This window comes from Colossoma macropomum, unplaced genomic scaffold (genome assembly GCF_904425465.1).
Source record: "Colossoma macropomum unplaced genomic scaffold, Colossoma_macropomum, whole genome shotgun sequence".
Classification (NCBI taxonomy): Eukaryota; Metazoa; Chordata; class Actinopteri; order Characiformes; family Serrasalmidae; genus Colossoma; species Colossoma macropomum.
Window position 1 is genome coordinate 29,873,582 of NW_023494796.1, and position 18,505 is coordinate 29,892,086.

Sequence of the window (18,505 nt, forward strand, 5' to 3'; positions counted from 1 at the left end):
AACATCTTGGTAACTATGAAAATGCTGCGACACCTATGATCGATACCACCAAGCCATTTCTGATACTCGCCAGCAGACGAAAGGTAGCACATAGTTACGTTCCTAAGTCAGTACGTTTGTCTGCAATGCACCATTTCACATCAAACCACTTTGAATGATCCCAATGAATTACTTGGCAGACGGTTACAAAGTACCTACAACTACAACACCATTTCCAAAAAAGTTGGGACGCTGTGCAAAATGTAAATAAAAACAAAATGCAATAATGTGCAAATCATTTAAACCCTAAATTTATTTGTAAATAGTACAAAAACAACAAATCAGACGTTGAAACCGAGAAATGTTATTATTCATTAAAAATATTTACCCATTTTGAATTTGATGCCAACAACACATTCCAAAAAAGTTGCAACAAAAGGCTGGTAAAGTTGTGCAATGCACAACAAAACACCTGCTGGTTAATTGGCAACAGGTCAGTAACATGACTGAGTACAAAAAGAGCAGGGTCTTTCAGAAGTAAAGATGAGGAGGGATCACCACTCTGTGAGAGACTGCATGATCAAACAGTGCAACAACTCAAGAATAAAGTTTGTCAACATTAAATAGCAAAGAACTTGGGGATTTCATCATCTACAGCACTTTTAATAACATTAAAAGATTCAGAGAATCTGGAGAAATCTCTGTGTGTAAGGGACAAGGCCAAATACCAGTATTTGCTGGCCGTGATTTTTGGGCCCTCAGGCAGCACTGCATTAAAAACAGGCATGATTCTGTAGTGGAAATCACTGAATGAGCTCAGAAACACTTCTGAAAAACACTGTATTTGAAAACAGTTCGTCGCTGCATCCACAAATGCAAGTTAAAACTCTAAAACGCAAAGAAGAAACTGTACATAAACAAGATCCAGAAACGCTGCCACCTTCTCTGGGCCTGAGCTCATGTTAAATGGACTGAGCGGAAGTGGAAAAGTGTCCTGTGGTCCGATAAATCAACATTTGAAATGTTTTTTGGAAATCACGGACACTGTGTCCTCTGGGCTGAAGACCACTCAGCTTGTATTCAGTGCACAGTTCTAAAGCCAGTATTCATGATGGTATAGGGGGGGCATTAGTGCACATGGCATGGGTGACGTGCACATCTATGAAGGCATCATTAATGCTGAACGATATACACATGTTTCGGCAACATATACTGCCATCCAGATGACGTCTTTTTCAGGGAAGGCCTTGATTATTTCAGCAAGGCGATGCTAAACAGCATTGCTCCATATTAACACAACAGCACTGCTCCATATTAAAAGAGTCCAGGTGCTAAACTGACCTGCCTGCCGTCCAACACATTATGAAATGAAAAATACGACAAAGGAGACCCTGAACTGTTGAGCAGCTTAAATTCTGTATCAAACAAGAACAGGAAAATATTTCACTTTCAAAACTACAGCAGTGTCTCCTCAGTCCCCAAATTCTTACAGACTGTTTAAAGAAGAGCTGATGAAACACAGCGGTAAACAGGCCCCCGTCCCAACTTTTTTGGAACATGTTGTTGGCATCAAATTCAAAATGGGCATATATCAAAAAAAAAACAAAACAAAAAAAAACTTTCTCAGTTTCAAATGTTTGATATGTTGTCTTTGTACTATTTTCCTTTAAAAAAAATGGTTTGCACGATTTGCACATCATTGCATTTTATTTTTATTTACATTCTGCTCAGTGTCCCAACTTTTCAACTCTTGGCTATCAAGTGTTTTTGTTTCTTATATTCACACTTTCGCTGTAACTATTGGTGGCTGATCAGCCCAAAGAACTTCATTCCTGACGAGAAAGAATAACACCAATAAAATCTGTCTCTGTGAAATGTAGTAGTTTGAAATCTGTTTTTGTAGGTCTGGAGAACCAACTGTGCACTCGTCATCCCTCTCATGACTCAGAGAACTGTAAGACGGGCTCAGGGATGAACGAGGCAAGAAGTGTGGGCCCAGGAGATGAGAGAACAATGCCCAGCGATGACTCACAGGCAGGCACAATGGCTTTCTGTATCCAGAATGAGGAGCCTAGCCTTGTCGTCCCGTCCGCTGAAGAGCGAAGACTTGTGCAGAGCTGTTTGTCCTTGATTGGCCCGTGACTTAGCGGCCTCACCTGAGGCCCTTTCCCAACAAGCCTGACTCACGACTTCAGGACTGAGATCAGACAGACGTGCTTTAGTTTGCTCTCATTGACTAACCACAGCCACCAGTATCAGTGTCCTGATGCAAACACAGATAACTGTACATACTTTGGATGACAATCATTTAGCATGATTAACACCTGTTCCAGGCTGATACTGGCCAGACTATTCAAGATACATAAAAACTCCAGCAGCACTGCTGTGTCTGATCCACTCAGACCAGCGCAACACACACTAACACACCACCACCATGTCAGTGTTACTGCAGTGCTGAGAATGATCCACCACCCAGATAGTACCTGCTCTGTGAGGGTCCATGGGGGTCCTGATCACTGAAGAACAGGGTAAAAGGGGGCTAACAAAGTATCAGGGAAACAGATGGACTACAGTCTGTAACTGTAGAACTACAAAGTGCACCTATATAGTAAGTGGAGCTGATAAAATGGACAATGAGCGTAGAAACAAGGAGGTGGTCGTAATGTTATGTTTGATCGGTGTAGATTTAGACATGCAGAGACTCAGATCGCTCCACTCTCACACAGTTTTCCGTGGCACTTTCTGCAGTTCTGACAGTTTTATGGACACCAAAACAAACACACTGCTGAAGCCGCTAAATGGACAAATGTTTTATACAGCTCTCGGTTCAGCTCAGTTTCTTAGACCAACAAAGAACCTGATCAGGCTATTTTGTGCATGTAAATGTGGCAAGTCGTTCACAGTCCTCTAAAATTCCAACCCTCTCAATTTCAATCAATGGTTCATTGTGAAATAAGAAAGAAAGAAAGATGAACAATGAGTGAGAGAGCCAAGACCGAATTAAAGAAATAAATAAATGAATGAATGAATTAAATAGGGCGGCGCAATATGGACATAAATAAGTTGAAAAAAAAATTGTGAGTCTGACTGGCTGTGCAACGAGTACACAACCTGAGCAAACAATGCAAAATAACAAAAGCACCATTCATTGTTGTGCAAAGTGCGAAATAAGAATAATGAAGTTCTAGAGGCTCCCAAGTGGTGCAACGATCTAAGCATTGACCCCTGGCAATGCTTCTGTTAACCATGACTGGAAGTCCAAGACAGCGTAATTGGCCTCGCCCTCTCTGAGTGGGTGGGACGACCCTCTGCCCCCTCTCCAATCACTTTGTATGATGTTAGCCAACACGATGTGAATTGGCAGTTAGTGTTCTCCTCCAAATATGTTGAGCTCTTCAATGACACTGGATTAGCAACAGCTTAAAACGACACCGTGGAGCTTCATGTGTCTCAGAGGAAGCACCTGGCTTGGTGACATCATGTGAAGCGATCTGCAGTGGGACCGGACTAGCTAGTAAGAGTGCCACAAGTAAACTGGCAGTAAACTGGGCAAAAAAACCAAAACAAAACTTAATAGCTCATCTTCAAGCATGTTTTCTTTTCCATATAAGCCTAGAAAAAACCACTGCACTTTCTAGTGTTTTCCTTGATCCAACTAATCAGCTCAATAACAGTCAAGTATTGAGTTAAGGTGGCTGTGTTAAGGCAGGGAGAGCCCTAAAGTGTGCAGGACAGTGGACCTCCAGGACCAGAGCTGAGCAACACTGCTTATGATGATGCAGGTTTTTTGTGACAGTATCCATTATTGTTATAACAGACATCACAACTGAAGTATTATTATACACTGTTTAAGTTAGTTAATAATAAAGTCTTTTTTGTGTGTGTGCACTTCGTCATTGGCTTTATAGCAGAGTGGTTAAGTCACTCATTTTACGGAGTATACAGCTGTTCTAATGTTAGAAGCTCCCAGCTAATTACAACACCTTCGTATGTAAAATAATTAGATCCATTCTGTCATCACAGCCTTAATGATGTGTTCATCCTGGGTACTCATATCACAAGAAGGGTGAAAAGATTAATCGAGCAGCCCTACGATGAATGCATGAACGAAAGACTGAACGGCTGAATGAATATAAGGACCAATACAACAGAGAAAATAAATAAGATTATGAAAGTCATTGTTGAGCCCGTCAGTGAATATGGCTTCATTCTTGTTCTGAAAAGCTTGCTCCCTTTCCGGAACTGGACCTGCTCTTGGTGCAATACAATCCTACAGTTACGCCCCAGCTGGCTTTCTATTTCCCCCTTACAGAATGCTTTCTACGCTGCTCCACACACTCATTCATTAAAATAGCGAGGTACAGAGGAAGGGAGGCATTTGAAAAGATAATTGTTATTATTATGCCATCATTAAGGACAAAGGAAGGGGATCCAAGGCTTTCTTAATATATTCTATTAACATATCCATGGCAGCGATATGCATTTGTGCGCGATTTATAGTCACACATATTATTAAACCGTTGACTACCTTGTACAGTGTATCCTGTTTCACACTCTTCCTGCTGTAACACCTGATTCATCACAAGGGGTTTGGTAATTAGCTGATGATTCACATCAGGCGTAACAACAGGGGAAGTGCTAAATTGCACACAGCGCTGCGTCCAAAATATTGGAAACACTGGCCTAGAGTTCGTACAGTGTTTCCCACATGTAGGTCATTCTTTGGTGGTGCACCCAAGTGTGCAGACGTCTACCCAAATATAATTCAACCTATAAATTATTATTGTTAAAAATTATGCTTAACTACACATCTTTGTTAGAAAGAATGTTTTTCTGCACACTTCGTGGCCACCGAGGAAGCTTTAACCTTACTAAAATACAGTAAAAATGGCTTTATATTAGGGAAGTGAATTTTGCTCATTGTAGCAGACATTATTAGAGTAAACGAGTCTAATTAAGTGTTAATGTTATCCACTTTTGCCAGTCATTATGGTTTTGTACACTGTACACTATACAGGGTGATGGAAAAAGATTAATCTGATTTCAAAATGATTTATTTCACTTGTAAATCATTACAGAACAATGCAGTGAACTGTAAATGGTTTAAATGAGCATAAAGTTTATTATGTAATTGTACAAGTGCTGAATCTGAACCTCCTCCAGCTGTACAGACAACATCAACACCATAGTCAAATTCATCCCATACTCGACTGAGCATGTCGGGTGTCGCTGCACTCACAGCTCTTTCAGTGTGATTTCGGAGATCATCCAGTGTTGTGGAACCAACGACGAACGCTCTGAGCTGTTGGAGCTTCACTGCCCACGAAAATCATGTTGCACAGTTATGACGGATTCACTCTTATTGAAGTGAAGAACACAGAGCACTTTCTGCTCAGGGGTCTCATCTCCTCTCAGACTGAAGGGAGCCATCTTCCACTGACAGTCAGAAACTCTATGACCCCCTCTTTCAATTGGATTGTGATTGGTTCCTAGGCGCCTCACGGTTGTAAAAATATAGCGCTTTGAAATCGGATGAATCTTTTTGAATCACCCTGTACAATCGCAGAAACAACCAGACCAAGTTTTTCCTGTCAATCATAAAACACTTTGATTTTAGGTTTTTCCCCCTTTAAGCGCAGATTTAAAAAATTGCCAGCAGTTTTCACGCTACTAAATAAGACCTGCTGATAGGCTGCAGCGCAACATACTGGAGCAAAATTGCTCAGAAATATATCAAAATAGTCATTTACATCACTAACAAAGATTTCAGACATTAGCTATAAACCTTTCTATCATATTTCAGTGAGGCTAAGGCCCAGCAATTGTTTATAGAGGCAAACTTAACAAGAACGCTAAAAACCTCAGGCTGACAGTCTCCATAAGCAATACCTGCAGATGGTGATGGTGGGCAAACTGAGATAAAATTAGCAAACCTCTCTGTGAGTAAAACACACACACACACACACACACACACACACACACACACACACACACACTCACACACACACACACACTCTCCTCGTGTATCTCTCTCTCTCTTGTTTTCTCTCATGGCTTAGTAATTGATGGGCCAGCCTGGCTATTTTTAGCCACCTCAACCTCAAGAGTCTTGGAAGTGAAGCGCCTGAAATGACAAGCCTCATAGTTTCCTCAACAAAACCTGGGTCATCCTCTAACGCATCAGAGGCAGAGCCAAAGATCAGAGCTAAAAAGACGTGGAAACCAGAGCTCAAGATAATCTCACAGATGCGATTTTTATTTTACATATTAATGGCATTTTAGCATCTAGATCACTTCAACGATAAGTCTGATTTGGGTGTTTCATCTATTGGGTTGGGGTAAATGACAAATTAGTTCAAACTGTGGTCCAAACTATTAAAAAAGACCAAGGGTACTCTCTATGGGGAGAAGTCTGCCCCAAACCCGAACCCCTAAAAATTTACATTTGTAGAAATGATTTTTACTTTTTCATTTTTTTTAAGATTTTATTGCCTTCTTTTAAATGAAGCCGAACAATTTAGATTCATCATGAGCTGATTTTTAACTTAAAAACTACTGCAAAAATGCTGTCTCACCTTTTCATATCATTACCCAAACACAGAATTTTAGTATGTGGGCGGAGCCTTATTTTAGCCACATCCCTGTCCCTCACAGCCACAGGGTGATCAGTTAGATCCCATCGTTTTGAAGTAAATGTGTCCCAAAGTCTGAAAATCAGTAACATTAAGAATTGTCACCCCAGAAACACAGATTTTCTGCAAGTAAGTAAACTTTTTTGTGTTTTAACAAAAATATTCAGATTTTACGCGTATAAACTATTCAAATCTGTGTTTGTGAGTCATGTACTGGGTAGAGTCACTAATGAAGCACAATGAACCAAAATAAACATAATTGAGGTACAGGGTCACTCAAAGCAAAAGGATTTCAGAGTAAAGTCCAAGTCAGTTAAACATCTGAAATGTGTTTTCAGCTCTGACTTTTGACCAGTTTGTTAGAATCACCCGTATATAAATAAAAGCAGGGCCTAAATGGTTAGTTTATGTAAGACCCCGACAAAGAGACCACATGCAGGTTTTCTTTGACCTCCCTTCTCATTTCCTCTCCTCTCTATTACAGAATACGCTTCACAATTTGTAAATTTGTAATAGTTTTAGGGAGAATTGGGATCCTAATTTTAAGAGAATGTCAGAAATTTTGACGATTTGGTTTATAAAGAACGTTTATTTCATGTGTATATCACTGTTGTCTGAAGAAAACCTTGTATCTCCAAAACAGTAACAGGAGAAGGAAAAAACCTACTTTAATTTTAATGTAAGTCGATGGAATCAGACATTTTTCCAGGTCATTTTGGGCCGTTTCGTTTGGTCCGTTCTTCATGAAATTTACAAATAATGTAAAGAGCAACAGGCATTTTCAAATTATGTCAAAACCTGAAAAACGACAAAAATGGAGATACAAGGTTTTCTTCCGACAACAGCGATATGTTGTTTGTAATGTTTCCTTTTTATCCTTTTTATCACAATGTACTGTTATTGATATACACCATTTAAATGTAACTGCTTTACTGTGGTGCTAATTGAAATACTGATACAATTGTTTGATTCAATGTTACTCCATGTAATTTTTTCTTTGTAAAAGACTTTTCATAATAAAAAGAAAATAATATAATAAATAAAAGAAGGCAAAAAAAACTCTTCTTGAGTAACATCTGGGACAAATTGTTAATCAAAATTATTTATATGGCATTAAATCACCAGCTACACTCGAGACTGTGACAGACCTACAACTGTTCTCTGAATTATTTCCCATTATTTCACAAACAGTGTACAGTATAGCGTAACACTAGCGTCAAGGTGTAACGAGGACACCATTCGACAGCAGGCTTGGTGAAAGGAAGCAACATACATTAGTAAATACAGGACAAATGGCAGGATTAGCTACAGCAACAGCACAACAATGGACTGTGGAACAGGTCAAACACTGAGACTGTACGGACTCAAAAGGATATAACGTGAGAACTGTTAAGCGTTAAAGTGGGACGTGCAGCTAAGCTGCCTCTGCAGCTGTCATACGCTTCAGTAACACAATACAGAAAGACAGAACTGATACTGGCCTCAGACGTCTCTCGGCATACAGAGCAGCACATGACAAACCTTCATTCTCATTCTTTAATCTCCATTTTTGACAGAAATGGTCCAAAATTGCTTTGGATAAAATCTATTTACAGTAACTTCCATAGAAATTTATGACTGTTTTTTCTTTGTCGGTAAAGCTACCACTTTGGAGATACAAAGTTTTTGTCCAACAGCGACGGTACGCATCAGCATAGGTCACTATGACGTCCATAATGAGGAGAACGCGGAACTGGCATATTAAACATTCGTGTAATTTGTCCCCAAAACATTTGGATAACATGTACACTTTGTCTTTGTTTCAGTGAACGTTATACTTAGAAAGCTGAGAAATGGTGAAGACTTCACAGCATCCTACTAGTACTGCTCTGAGTCCGCAATCCATGTCGAATTATAGGAGCAATGGAAAATCTGTGCAACAGGGGAGAACAGAGGGACAACCAGACAGACCCTTTCATGTAGCCCGAATAAAAGGTATCCACTTAGAGATAATGAAATTAGATATCCGGCTGTTCTGTGACATGGGGAGCAAATTGCAACATTTCAGACACTCAGCGGGGAAAACACTTGATATTTCGATTACGTGCTGGAGAGTGGCATTGCCTTAATGGTCCCACAATTAAATGATTTAATCATTTTGCAATTGCCCATTTAATTCGAATGGCGATTTGTGAAGGACCAGAAAAGCACTGTTATTTGAAAGAGCCTAAATGGAGCTTGGCCACTCCGTCAGGCTCATAATATGGACTGACGGGATAAGAACACAAAATTAAATGACCGGCCGAACAAGAGGGAAGCCTTACCTTTTGTAGACTAGTGGGGTTCAGCTGGGTTTTGTCTATGATCTTGACAGCCACCTGTAGGGAAAATGGAGATAAAGTTATAGTTTTTCATCTTGAGCTCAGTGTTAAATACAGACAGACGGTTTTAATGAACTAAGCTGAATTAACAATGCACAGGAAATGCTTTAACAGCTCTCAGAGACTCTTACGCACCTCTGTGCACCGTAACGCACTTACACAAGGCTCAAGCCATTGACTGCACTGATGCACAAAAGAGATTAAGCCATTCAAAGCCGCACTGGACTTCATGGTGCCAGGAGAGGTCATAAGCGAAGGCTGACCAGGGTTTGGTTTTCCAATGAGTTCAAAAACTCTGGCAACCAAGCCTTAATGATGCTCTCCTCCACTTTGTTTATACATCCATACATATTGGATATTGCACTGCCACTTTGTTTATACATCCATACACATTGCACTGCCACTTTGTTTATACATCCATATATATTGCATATTGCACTGCCACTTTGTTTATACATCCATATATATTGCATATTGCACTGCCACTTTGTTTATACATCCATATATATTGCATATTGCACTGCCACTTTGTTTATACATCCATACATATTGGATATTGCACTGCCACTTTGTTTATACATCCATACACATTGCACTGCCACTTTGTTTATACATCCATATATATTGCACTGCCACTTTGTTTATACATCCATACATATTGGATATTGCACTGCCACTTTGTTTATACATCCATACACATTGCACTGCCACTTTGTTTATACATCCATATATATTGCATATTGCACTGCCACTTTGTTTATACATCCATACATATTGGATTTTGCATGGCCACTTTGTTTATACATCCATATATATTGCATATTGCATGGCCACTTTGTTTATACATCCATATATATTGCATACTGCATGGCCACTTTGTTTATACACCCAGACATATTGCAAAACTGTTAACATATGTTATTGTTTACAGTGTTTAGTCACTCTGTTCATTCATTGGATGTGATCTGCACAACTGCACTGTCACCTGCATAATATTTGTGCAATTTTACTTTTATATATCTTTACTTCTATTTCTGAATCTGTATAATAGCCTACGGCAGTACTTTTGCTCTTGTTTTGCACTTTACTGTATATTGTGTTGCTGTAATAGACAACTTTCCCTCTAGGATTAATAAAGTGATCTGTCTGTCTGTCTGTCGATCTGTCTATCCATCTATCTACCTATCCATCTATCCATCCATCCATCCATCCATCACATCATGTTAAAGCAAATATCAAAGTATAAGTACTTTATTGACCTCATACTTTAGGAAAAATATACTTTCTTACATATGAAATTTCAGTGGTTCGTACTAGGAATACAAGGGATCAGTGTGTTTTTTTCAAAATCTTGCCAGCTCAAGTTCTGGGAGTCAATGATGTACAAACTTGAGCTGTCAAAATCTATTAAAATACAAATACTGATTATTTTTATGAGTTCTGAAAAAGGTCAGACAACAGAAACAGACTTAAATCACAGTAGCTAACAATCCAGAGCCTTTCAAACATTCCAAAACACTTTACTGGCAAAAAGCGTCCATCAGACTCTGTTTCTCACAGAAAGAAAGACCAGTCAGAGATTCTGAAAACCCTAACTAATCACTGCTGTTTCATCGAGATGGTAAATTTGACTCGACTCTTTTTTAAAGTAATTAAGTTTAATTGAGTAAGTGACAGCCGTCATGCAACAAACATGTGACTTCCCCACATGCACTGTGGTTCACACAGCATATTACATTACGAGCAGACACTGCCAGCACTTATCAGCAAATCAGCTCAACACTGCTGGTCACTTGCACAGAAAACCCTTAAAGCAAATGACTCACAGAAGAAGTGATGCAGCTCAGTCTCCAGAGTGCAGGAGATGGAAATGTCCAGGCTAAAAGAGGAAAATGAAAGCTTTTTAAAAGTGTAATTTACTCCACTGTGAGTGTGAAAATGGGAAAAAATAGAGAAAGAAATGGTCATTTTTCTGGGTATGCTAGTGACCATGAGTGGCGCCTCAGTGTCGCTGCTGGACTGAGGACCAAAACCATCCAGCCAACAGCGTCCTGTGGGCAGCGTCCTGTGACCGCTGATGAAGGACTAGAGGATGACCAACACAAACTGTGCAGCAGCAGATGAGCTATCGTCTCTGACTTTACATCTACAAGGTGGACTGACAAGGTAGGAGTGTCTAATAGAGTGGACAGTGTGACAGTGAGTCACTGCAGTGCTGAGAATGACCCACCACCCAAATAATACCTGCTCTGTGGGGGTCCTGTGGGGGTCCTGACCACTGAAGAACAGGGTAGCAAAGTATGCAGAGAAACAGATGGACTACAGTCTGTAACTGTAGAACTACAAAGTGAAACTATACGGTCAGTGGAGCTGATAAAATGGACAGTGAGTATAGAAACAACGAGGTGGACACGAGGTGGAACAGAACGCCTTCTGAGTCTTGGTTACTCTCAAGGTTACTTCCTCTTGCTCTGAGGAAGTTTTCCTGCCACGGCTTCCTCATCTGAGGTTTGGACCCGGATTTTCGGTAAAGCTGCTTTGTGACAACGCCCACTGTAGAAAAGCACTATGCAAATAAAACTTGATTGATTAAGTGATCCATGGTCCCGGCCCGGAAAAGGATGGCATGGCCACTCCAGGCAAGAGCTGAGGACCTGCCCCAGGTGGAGGAGTTTAAGTATCTGGGGGTCTTGTTTATGACTGATGGGAAGAGGGATGGTGAGATCGGCCGCAGGCGGCAGCAGTAATGGGGTCACTGTAGTGGTGAAGAGGGAGCTGAGCCATAAGGCAAAGCTCTCCGTTTACCTGTCAGTCTACATCCCAGCCCTCACCTGTGGTCATGAGCTTTGGGTATACAAGCGGCAGAAGTGAGCGGGCTGCACTCTACTTGATAGGGTGAGGAGCTCGAAGCAGAGCCGCTACTCCTCCACACTGAGAGGAGCCAGTTGAGGTGGTTTGGGCATCTGATGCCTCCCGTTGGAGGTTTACCAGGCATGGCCTACTGGGGCGAGACCCCAAGGGGGTCATCAGTTTCAGACAATGCAGTTAGCCTGAGACGGGTACGTTCCTCGCTGCGTTTCTCCTACCTTGCTTGGTACGGATCTATCAAACTTTTTTCTTTAGTTCGCTCCGTTCTGACGTTTATGAACACTCCACCCGTATTCGGGTCTGCATCAAACAGGTGAGACCCGCGGGTCTCGGTCTGCTTCCAACCAAACCGGTTCAGTTCACTGCTGGTGGGACGCATTTTACGACCAAACGAGGGAATTCATCAGTAGCGCTGTACCGTCAGTATAATCTGCCTGTTTTAACGTCTGACTTATTGCTCTAAATGTCGGTCCCTGATAAAAACGACAGGCGAGCCTTAAAATAATAGTGAAGATCTGTGTTTGATTTCTGGCCGAACACCAGCGGCCTGAGTAGTTTGATCAGCTTGATGAACTAATGACAAAGGAGCAGAGATCAAGTAAGCTTTATTATTATTGTTGATTGTGGCGACGCTGATCCAAAAGCGTCAGTGGAGTGAGGTTTATTTCAAATGAGGCACTAAAACCTCTAAAAAGAGACTCCAGACCAAACAGTCACTCCTGTGGGAAAGACACGAGTATTTCCAGTGAAATTTGTGATTGACCCTATCTGGATCAAGCGGTTTAAGATGATGAGGATGATGATTGAGTAATGCACATCGGAAACACACTGTGGAGTAATGTAAAAGAAGGAACATCCCCCCATCATTACTGCAGACCACGTTCAGGCAGTTTGCCTCAATGTGCTGGATATCTGACTGCCAGGTCTGAGTGGTTATATGACGGGCTCCTTCCTCGAATGTGGGGGCTGATGCCAGGCTGGTGATGAGCTGTTTGTAGGCAGTGCTGTGCGTGTGGGTGTGGGAGGGAGGCTGTATATACGGAGGAGAAAGACAGAGAGAGACTGTGTACGAAACAGAAGGACTAGGCTAGAAAGAGACAAAAAGAAAGCGTGAGAGAGAGAGAGAGAGGCACGATGTGCGCAGGTGGCTGCTATTTTCAGCTCCTCTTAGGTGGGCAGGTGAACAGACAGCGGAGCGCGCTTCCTCTCCGTGGCTCCAGCCTACAACAGCAGAGCTCATAACAAGCAGGAGCAGAAGAGCAGAGTCGGGGGGGTGGGGGGGTGGGCTGGGCTGTGGGATAACGAGCCTTCATGTCCACATTCGGAGTCCGACCACACTCTCTCGCTGCTCACAAAATGCTGCTCGCTATGCTTCTGAAACAGCCCTCAAAGGAAGAGAGAGAAACGAGGCCTGGACTTCGACAAGCACGGTCAGGCCTTCCCTTCCATTCCGGACCGCGGACACCGGACCATTATATAAGGGCCATGTTGTCAGACGCAGCCAGCCTGTACATCCACGTGCGTCAGAGTTAACGTATCTCAGACTAAATAATTTAACCTTCGTGCAACAGAAGGGCAACGTGCACGCTGTGCTGCATTATTCATGGAGGCAGGAACACATGGTGCATATGCTGATACCCCCGCCTCAGTCAGAGGGAAGTGCATTATAGGGGCGGTTAGAGAAGCTGTCTCGGAGCGGCTCTGAGTCCGGTAAGAAGAACGAGTGCTAGCACTCAGAATCCGCCTGGGCTGTGGACACAAGATCAAAAGGTCTTAATAGATCAAGAGGAAAAGGACAGTAGGTGTGGGGTACGAAGACAAGCCGTCTTAATAACAACAAACAACGGCACAAACCCAAGGACACTTTACCTCAGCAAGACATAAAAACATAGAGAAGGAAGAATCATACAGATCCCACTTCATATTAAGTGTCTCCAATAACTGTGTAGTTACATAATAATAATGATTACACAGCAGCAATGTCACTACTAATGTAACAGGACTACAGTAGTATTGCTGATGTGAACGCACAGAAGTTTGTACTCTGATTTACTGTAGTTTGTACTGTAATTATACACCGTGTTTTCTGGACTTGCCTACTGCAATGCTTTGTTCTCAGAACAGCAAGAATATTATCACAGACTAGAGAACAACATCATATTAGAGCAGTTGTAGCATCACTGCACTGCCTGTTTCCTTCAGAATCGGCTATAAAAATTTTATTTTTAAATCTCTTGATGCTTCAGCTCCTTCATACATTTCCGAGTGCTGATAGATCATGTCAATTAATCGCGTTTTAAGATTATCTAGTGCTGCTTCTCCATCATCCAAGTAACCTTAAAAAGAGCCGAGAGGTTCTGTATTTATGCACCGAAGATCTGGAACACGTTACCAACAAACATCCGTCAGACTCCTACAGTCAATGTTTTTAAAAAAACAGATAAAAACGTATTTCTTACTTTTTTAACTAGTTTTATTATTGTTTCCCTTGTTTTTTTACTGGAATATCACTTTTACTTTCTTGTTAGTTGTATTGTTCTTGTTTACTTTTATCTTGTGCATTTTAATTATTAATATATTCCATTTTATTTGTCGCGTTTTTATTATTTATTTTATTTTTGATTATCTTTTCTTTCCTTCTTCCTCTGTTGTGTTTACTTTGCATTGTGAAACACTTTGAGTGGCATTTTTAATGTATAAAATCTGCTATTTAAAGAAATATTATCATTATTATTATCATTATTATTATTATTATTATTATTAGACAAGTATATCTTGATAGTCATAACAGCATCTACAGCACATTCTGTCAACCTGAAGAAGCCTTTCATGATGCAAAGAACCTTTTGCCAAGGGTTCTTTGGGTGCTTATAGTTTTATATATAACTATTTTCTTTACTAAAGAACCTAGAAGAGCCCTGATTTAAGAGTGTACTGTAACCCATCTGTAACAGTGAATATATATCAGTACTTACATTGTAGATGCATGTGTTGTTAATGTATAACTACATAGTTATTAGAGATCACGTGCAGTACATAGAAAAGTCTTAAGAGGAAATGTAAAGGATTAAACAGAAGAACAGTCAGGGAGAGAGTGGCTCTCTGTGGCACAGAGTTCTAGAGTTTGGCGCCTGTATCACTGAGCATCTTCCTGCGTGACCTCCTCAGAGTTGCACCATATGGACAAAAGACTAGCAATGCGATTAAACTGGCACTCACTGCGACTGAGATATGCAATATATTGAAAACGCACTGCTGAATCGAGACCTGCGCCCAGTAACAGTTAACATACACCAGTAATAACCCCAGTAAAAACGTATCGCTTTAAGGCAGACGCGAAAACGTGTCCACGTCTCACGTATAAGCTGCTCTTCTCCATCGTTCGCACGTTAATATTTAAACACGAATGTTTTTTTAGTTGCGAACTTTACTTTCTTCCATGTCATCAGTAGTATGTAGTAGTTATAACATGCTAATGACAATACGTAAGAAAGCAATAGCCGTTAACTGTTCTTCTCTCCGACCCCTCTCGGAAATCTCTCCAGAAAAGGGGCGTGTGAGAGCTTTAAGGGAGATAAACATCACGCTACTGCATGGCGATGCGAGAAAAAGGTGTCCGCGCTCGACCTTTCCGGCCCTGTTTGACGCACACAGTAGATGGAAGCCACTGGTGGCAGATGCTGGACAGCAGCCTCTCTACAAGCAGCAAAGCTACTGGACCAGCTACGTCTTTCAGTCTGTTTGTCCAGCCTGTCCTGAATTCAGCTGGCTTTTCACCAAGACTACTTCGTACAGCACACAGTGCAGCAGCAAGAACAGTGCTAATTGTATGTATTACTGACCCCGGTCAGAAAATATACGGTCATCCGTCATACAGACTGAACTGAAATGAAACGAATATTAAAACTGTATGCTTTCTAAAATGTGCTGACACCAGTGGCGAGCCTTGACTTTCAGAGTCAGGCCTTCAGTTTTGCCCATTAAAGTCAAAACTGAGCGAAAAACATCTCTATGCTAATGCTAATATTTGCTAGCGCTCCTATAGGACTTCAACAGTATGTTAGCACTAAGCTGTGAACATCTGACCATTCTAGATTAAACACCGACATCTGAAGTTTGTAAAAAACATTTCATGCTTCACGTAAGGCTTGTAACACACATATTAACATTTATCTATATCTTGGATGTTGAAAAGGTGTGAGTGATGTCTTGGTCCCACCCACTGCAAATCAAAACGTGATTGGTTGATTCCACAGTCAGTTCCTAACCATGTTAGTGCGATAATCTGACTCATGAGTTCAGCTCTTGATGTCTTAACCAATGGAGGAACAGCTTTGCTTTTTCCATCTAGATACCACAGAGCAAAAAAAATATCAGATAATTTTCCATTGGGCGTCTCCTGACTTTAAACCTTTGTTTCCAACCACAAGTTAACAAGGAAATACGGCCGTTTACACTGCAGGTAAAATGGCCCAAATCTGAACTTTTTCCTCATCTGTGACACAGATGTGTGTCTGTGTGTCAGTGTGAACAGATAAACACACTGAATCCGACGTTTTCAATTCCGATTTGAGACGCTTTCATATGTGGTACTGAAATCCGTATACGATATGTGGCAACGCGACTCGGAATTCATGCGACTTTTAAGTCAGTCCAACTCGACACTCGTCATCATTTCGCGCTGCTGAGACTCAAACATTTAGGCTGATGTTTCTGTACAAAATTAGAAGAGACGAATCCAAAATCCTTCATGTTTGAAGAGATTTTGAAAAAAATGTCCGACCGCGGCCGCAGGAGAACGAGGCTGCAGCGAGGTTGGTGAAGATGAAGCTGATCCTCCGGGAGCGACTGGCGTTCGTTCATAGTCGTGATTGTTTACCTCTGGATGAGCCGTGAAGCAGCGTGAAGCTCTGTTCTTTTGTGCATGTGGGTCGGTTTAGGAGCTGATCTGTTCAGACTGATGTCGCATACAGATCACATTTAAAAGATAATCTGAACAGCCAAACAAAAAATCGATTTGGTGAGAAAATCAGATTTGGGCCACTTTTACCTGCTGTGTGAACGTAGCCTAACAGTACAACACATGCAAAGTATATAATGTATATATAATGTGTTTAAAAGGCGCCTTGAGCTGAGAATGAAGCCACGCCCCCTCTGTGTGTGTAATCGGAGCTTCTCTGTTTTCGTTTTCATAGTCGGTCTGGCTGCGCATGCATGTTAGTCCCACTATTTGTTCTGCCCTTCCAAGACAGTGACCGCCCACAGAGCATTGTGCACGGACCACTTAAGGTGGAACGGGAAAATCTGAACAAGAAGCTGAGGTGTCCGATTGTAGTCTTAACTGTTGCAACTTTTAAGGTGGAACATAAAAAAATTCAAACAAGAAGCTGGTGAAAAACATACTGACTTCAGCTTGAAATGCATGAAAAGGGATGAGGAGGTCGCTCCTGCTGGACAGGTGGGTGACATTAACTCATTTTTGCTCTTTCATGGAATCAATAGGTCAGTACTATTTTGTCGTGTTAGCTAATGTTTGTGATAGCAGCTGATCGGCTTCACAGCAGAAACTGTTGCAACCGTTTGCAAACCCAGCTAGCTAACGTTAGCTACATTACTTGCTGTGTCATCGTTCGCCCTAACGTTATATCACGATATTTGTCTCTAGAACATCTGCAAAGGTTTTTATGGCCACTAATACCTAAAACAGCGTGTTGGCCTTGACAATGTGTCCCCATGGGTTTGGGGAGGCGGAGCTTCTGAAGGAGCACTGATAGGAGGAGTGTGTTTGTTTTGCTATTGAGTTCAAATATCAACAATCGTTCTCCAGAATCGTATAGCGCTCCTTCAAATACAACAAAGATAGTTATATCAAATACAAAGAACTAAAATTTACAATTCGTTAGGATTTCTCTAAAGGCCTAGAAGACCCTGAGGGTTCCACGCTGGGGGGCAAACTTTTAAAACACTGACAGAGGATGTCTGTTGTTCTTTACCTTACCTTTACCTAAATACGGTAAGACATGAAGAGGAACCCTTGCAGTGTGTCTTAGTGTCGTTTAAACTATTTACAGATACACAAAGCATGTGAAGTATAGCAATGATTATTAATACTTATAGATAAATACAATTACTCACTATAGAAAACTGTGCTTAAGCTATATAATGCTCTGCTATATGACTTTTATATTTCATAATGATAATGAAAGCCTTTGTCTTACAATCTGATAGTTTCAAAATGAAATTTTCATACTAACAGAGTTAATGAAGATGTAAATATGCACCTAATATCTTCAACGAAATGAATGCACTGTATCTTTAACAGCCTAAAGACATGAAAGTTCTTCTACAAGGTTTCAGTAAACGAAAGGAAAAATCATTAAAGCTTCTGTGGTCATCACAGAAAAAAAAAAACAATCAACAAACTGATCAATACTGCAATCAGACGCTTCTTTGACATCATGACCATGACTAGGAAAGGCCACTCTGTCCTCTGTCAGGTCATCTAAGCCAGCCCTAATTTGCCTCTCTTCTATTTAAAATGTCCAATAAAAACAACTTTAACAGTAAAATGAATTCAGAAAATCAGTGATAAGCTAAACGTGACGTACGGAATCACGACTGCCGGAACAAAATGCCGGAGTGCTGGAGCAACAACTTCCTGATTGA

At 41.1% G+C, this 18,505-nt stretch overlaps 1 protein-coding gene across 1 annotated transcript in view; it reads right to left on the reverse strand.

Annotated features, from left to right (window-relative positions):
- LOC118816733 (serine/threonine-protein kinase MARK1-like) overlaps positions 1-18,505 on the reverse strand; it is a 96,297-nt gene that overhangs the window by 52,174 nt on the left and 25,618 nt on the right. The window contains exon 3 of the mRNA XM_036583292.1: positions 8,915-8,968. Within this exon, the coding sequence (XP_036439185.1) occupies positions 8,915-8,968 (54 nt within the window). The remainder of the gene's footprint in view (positions 1-8,914; positions 8,969-18,505) is intronic.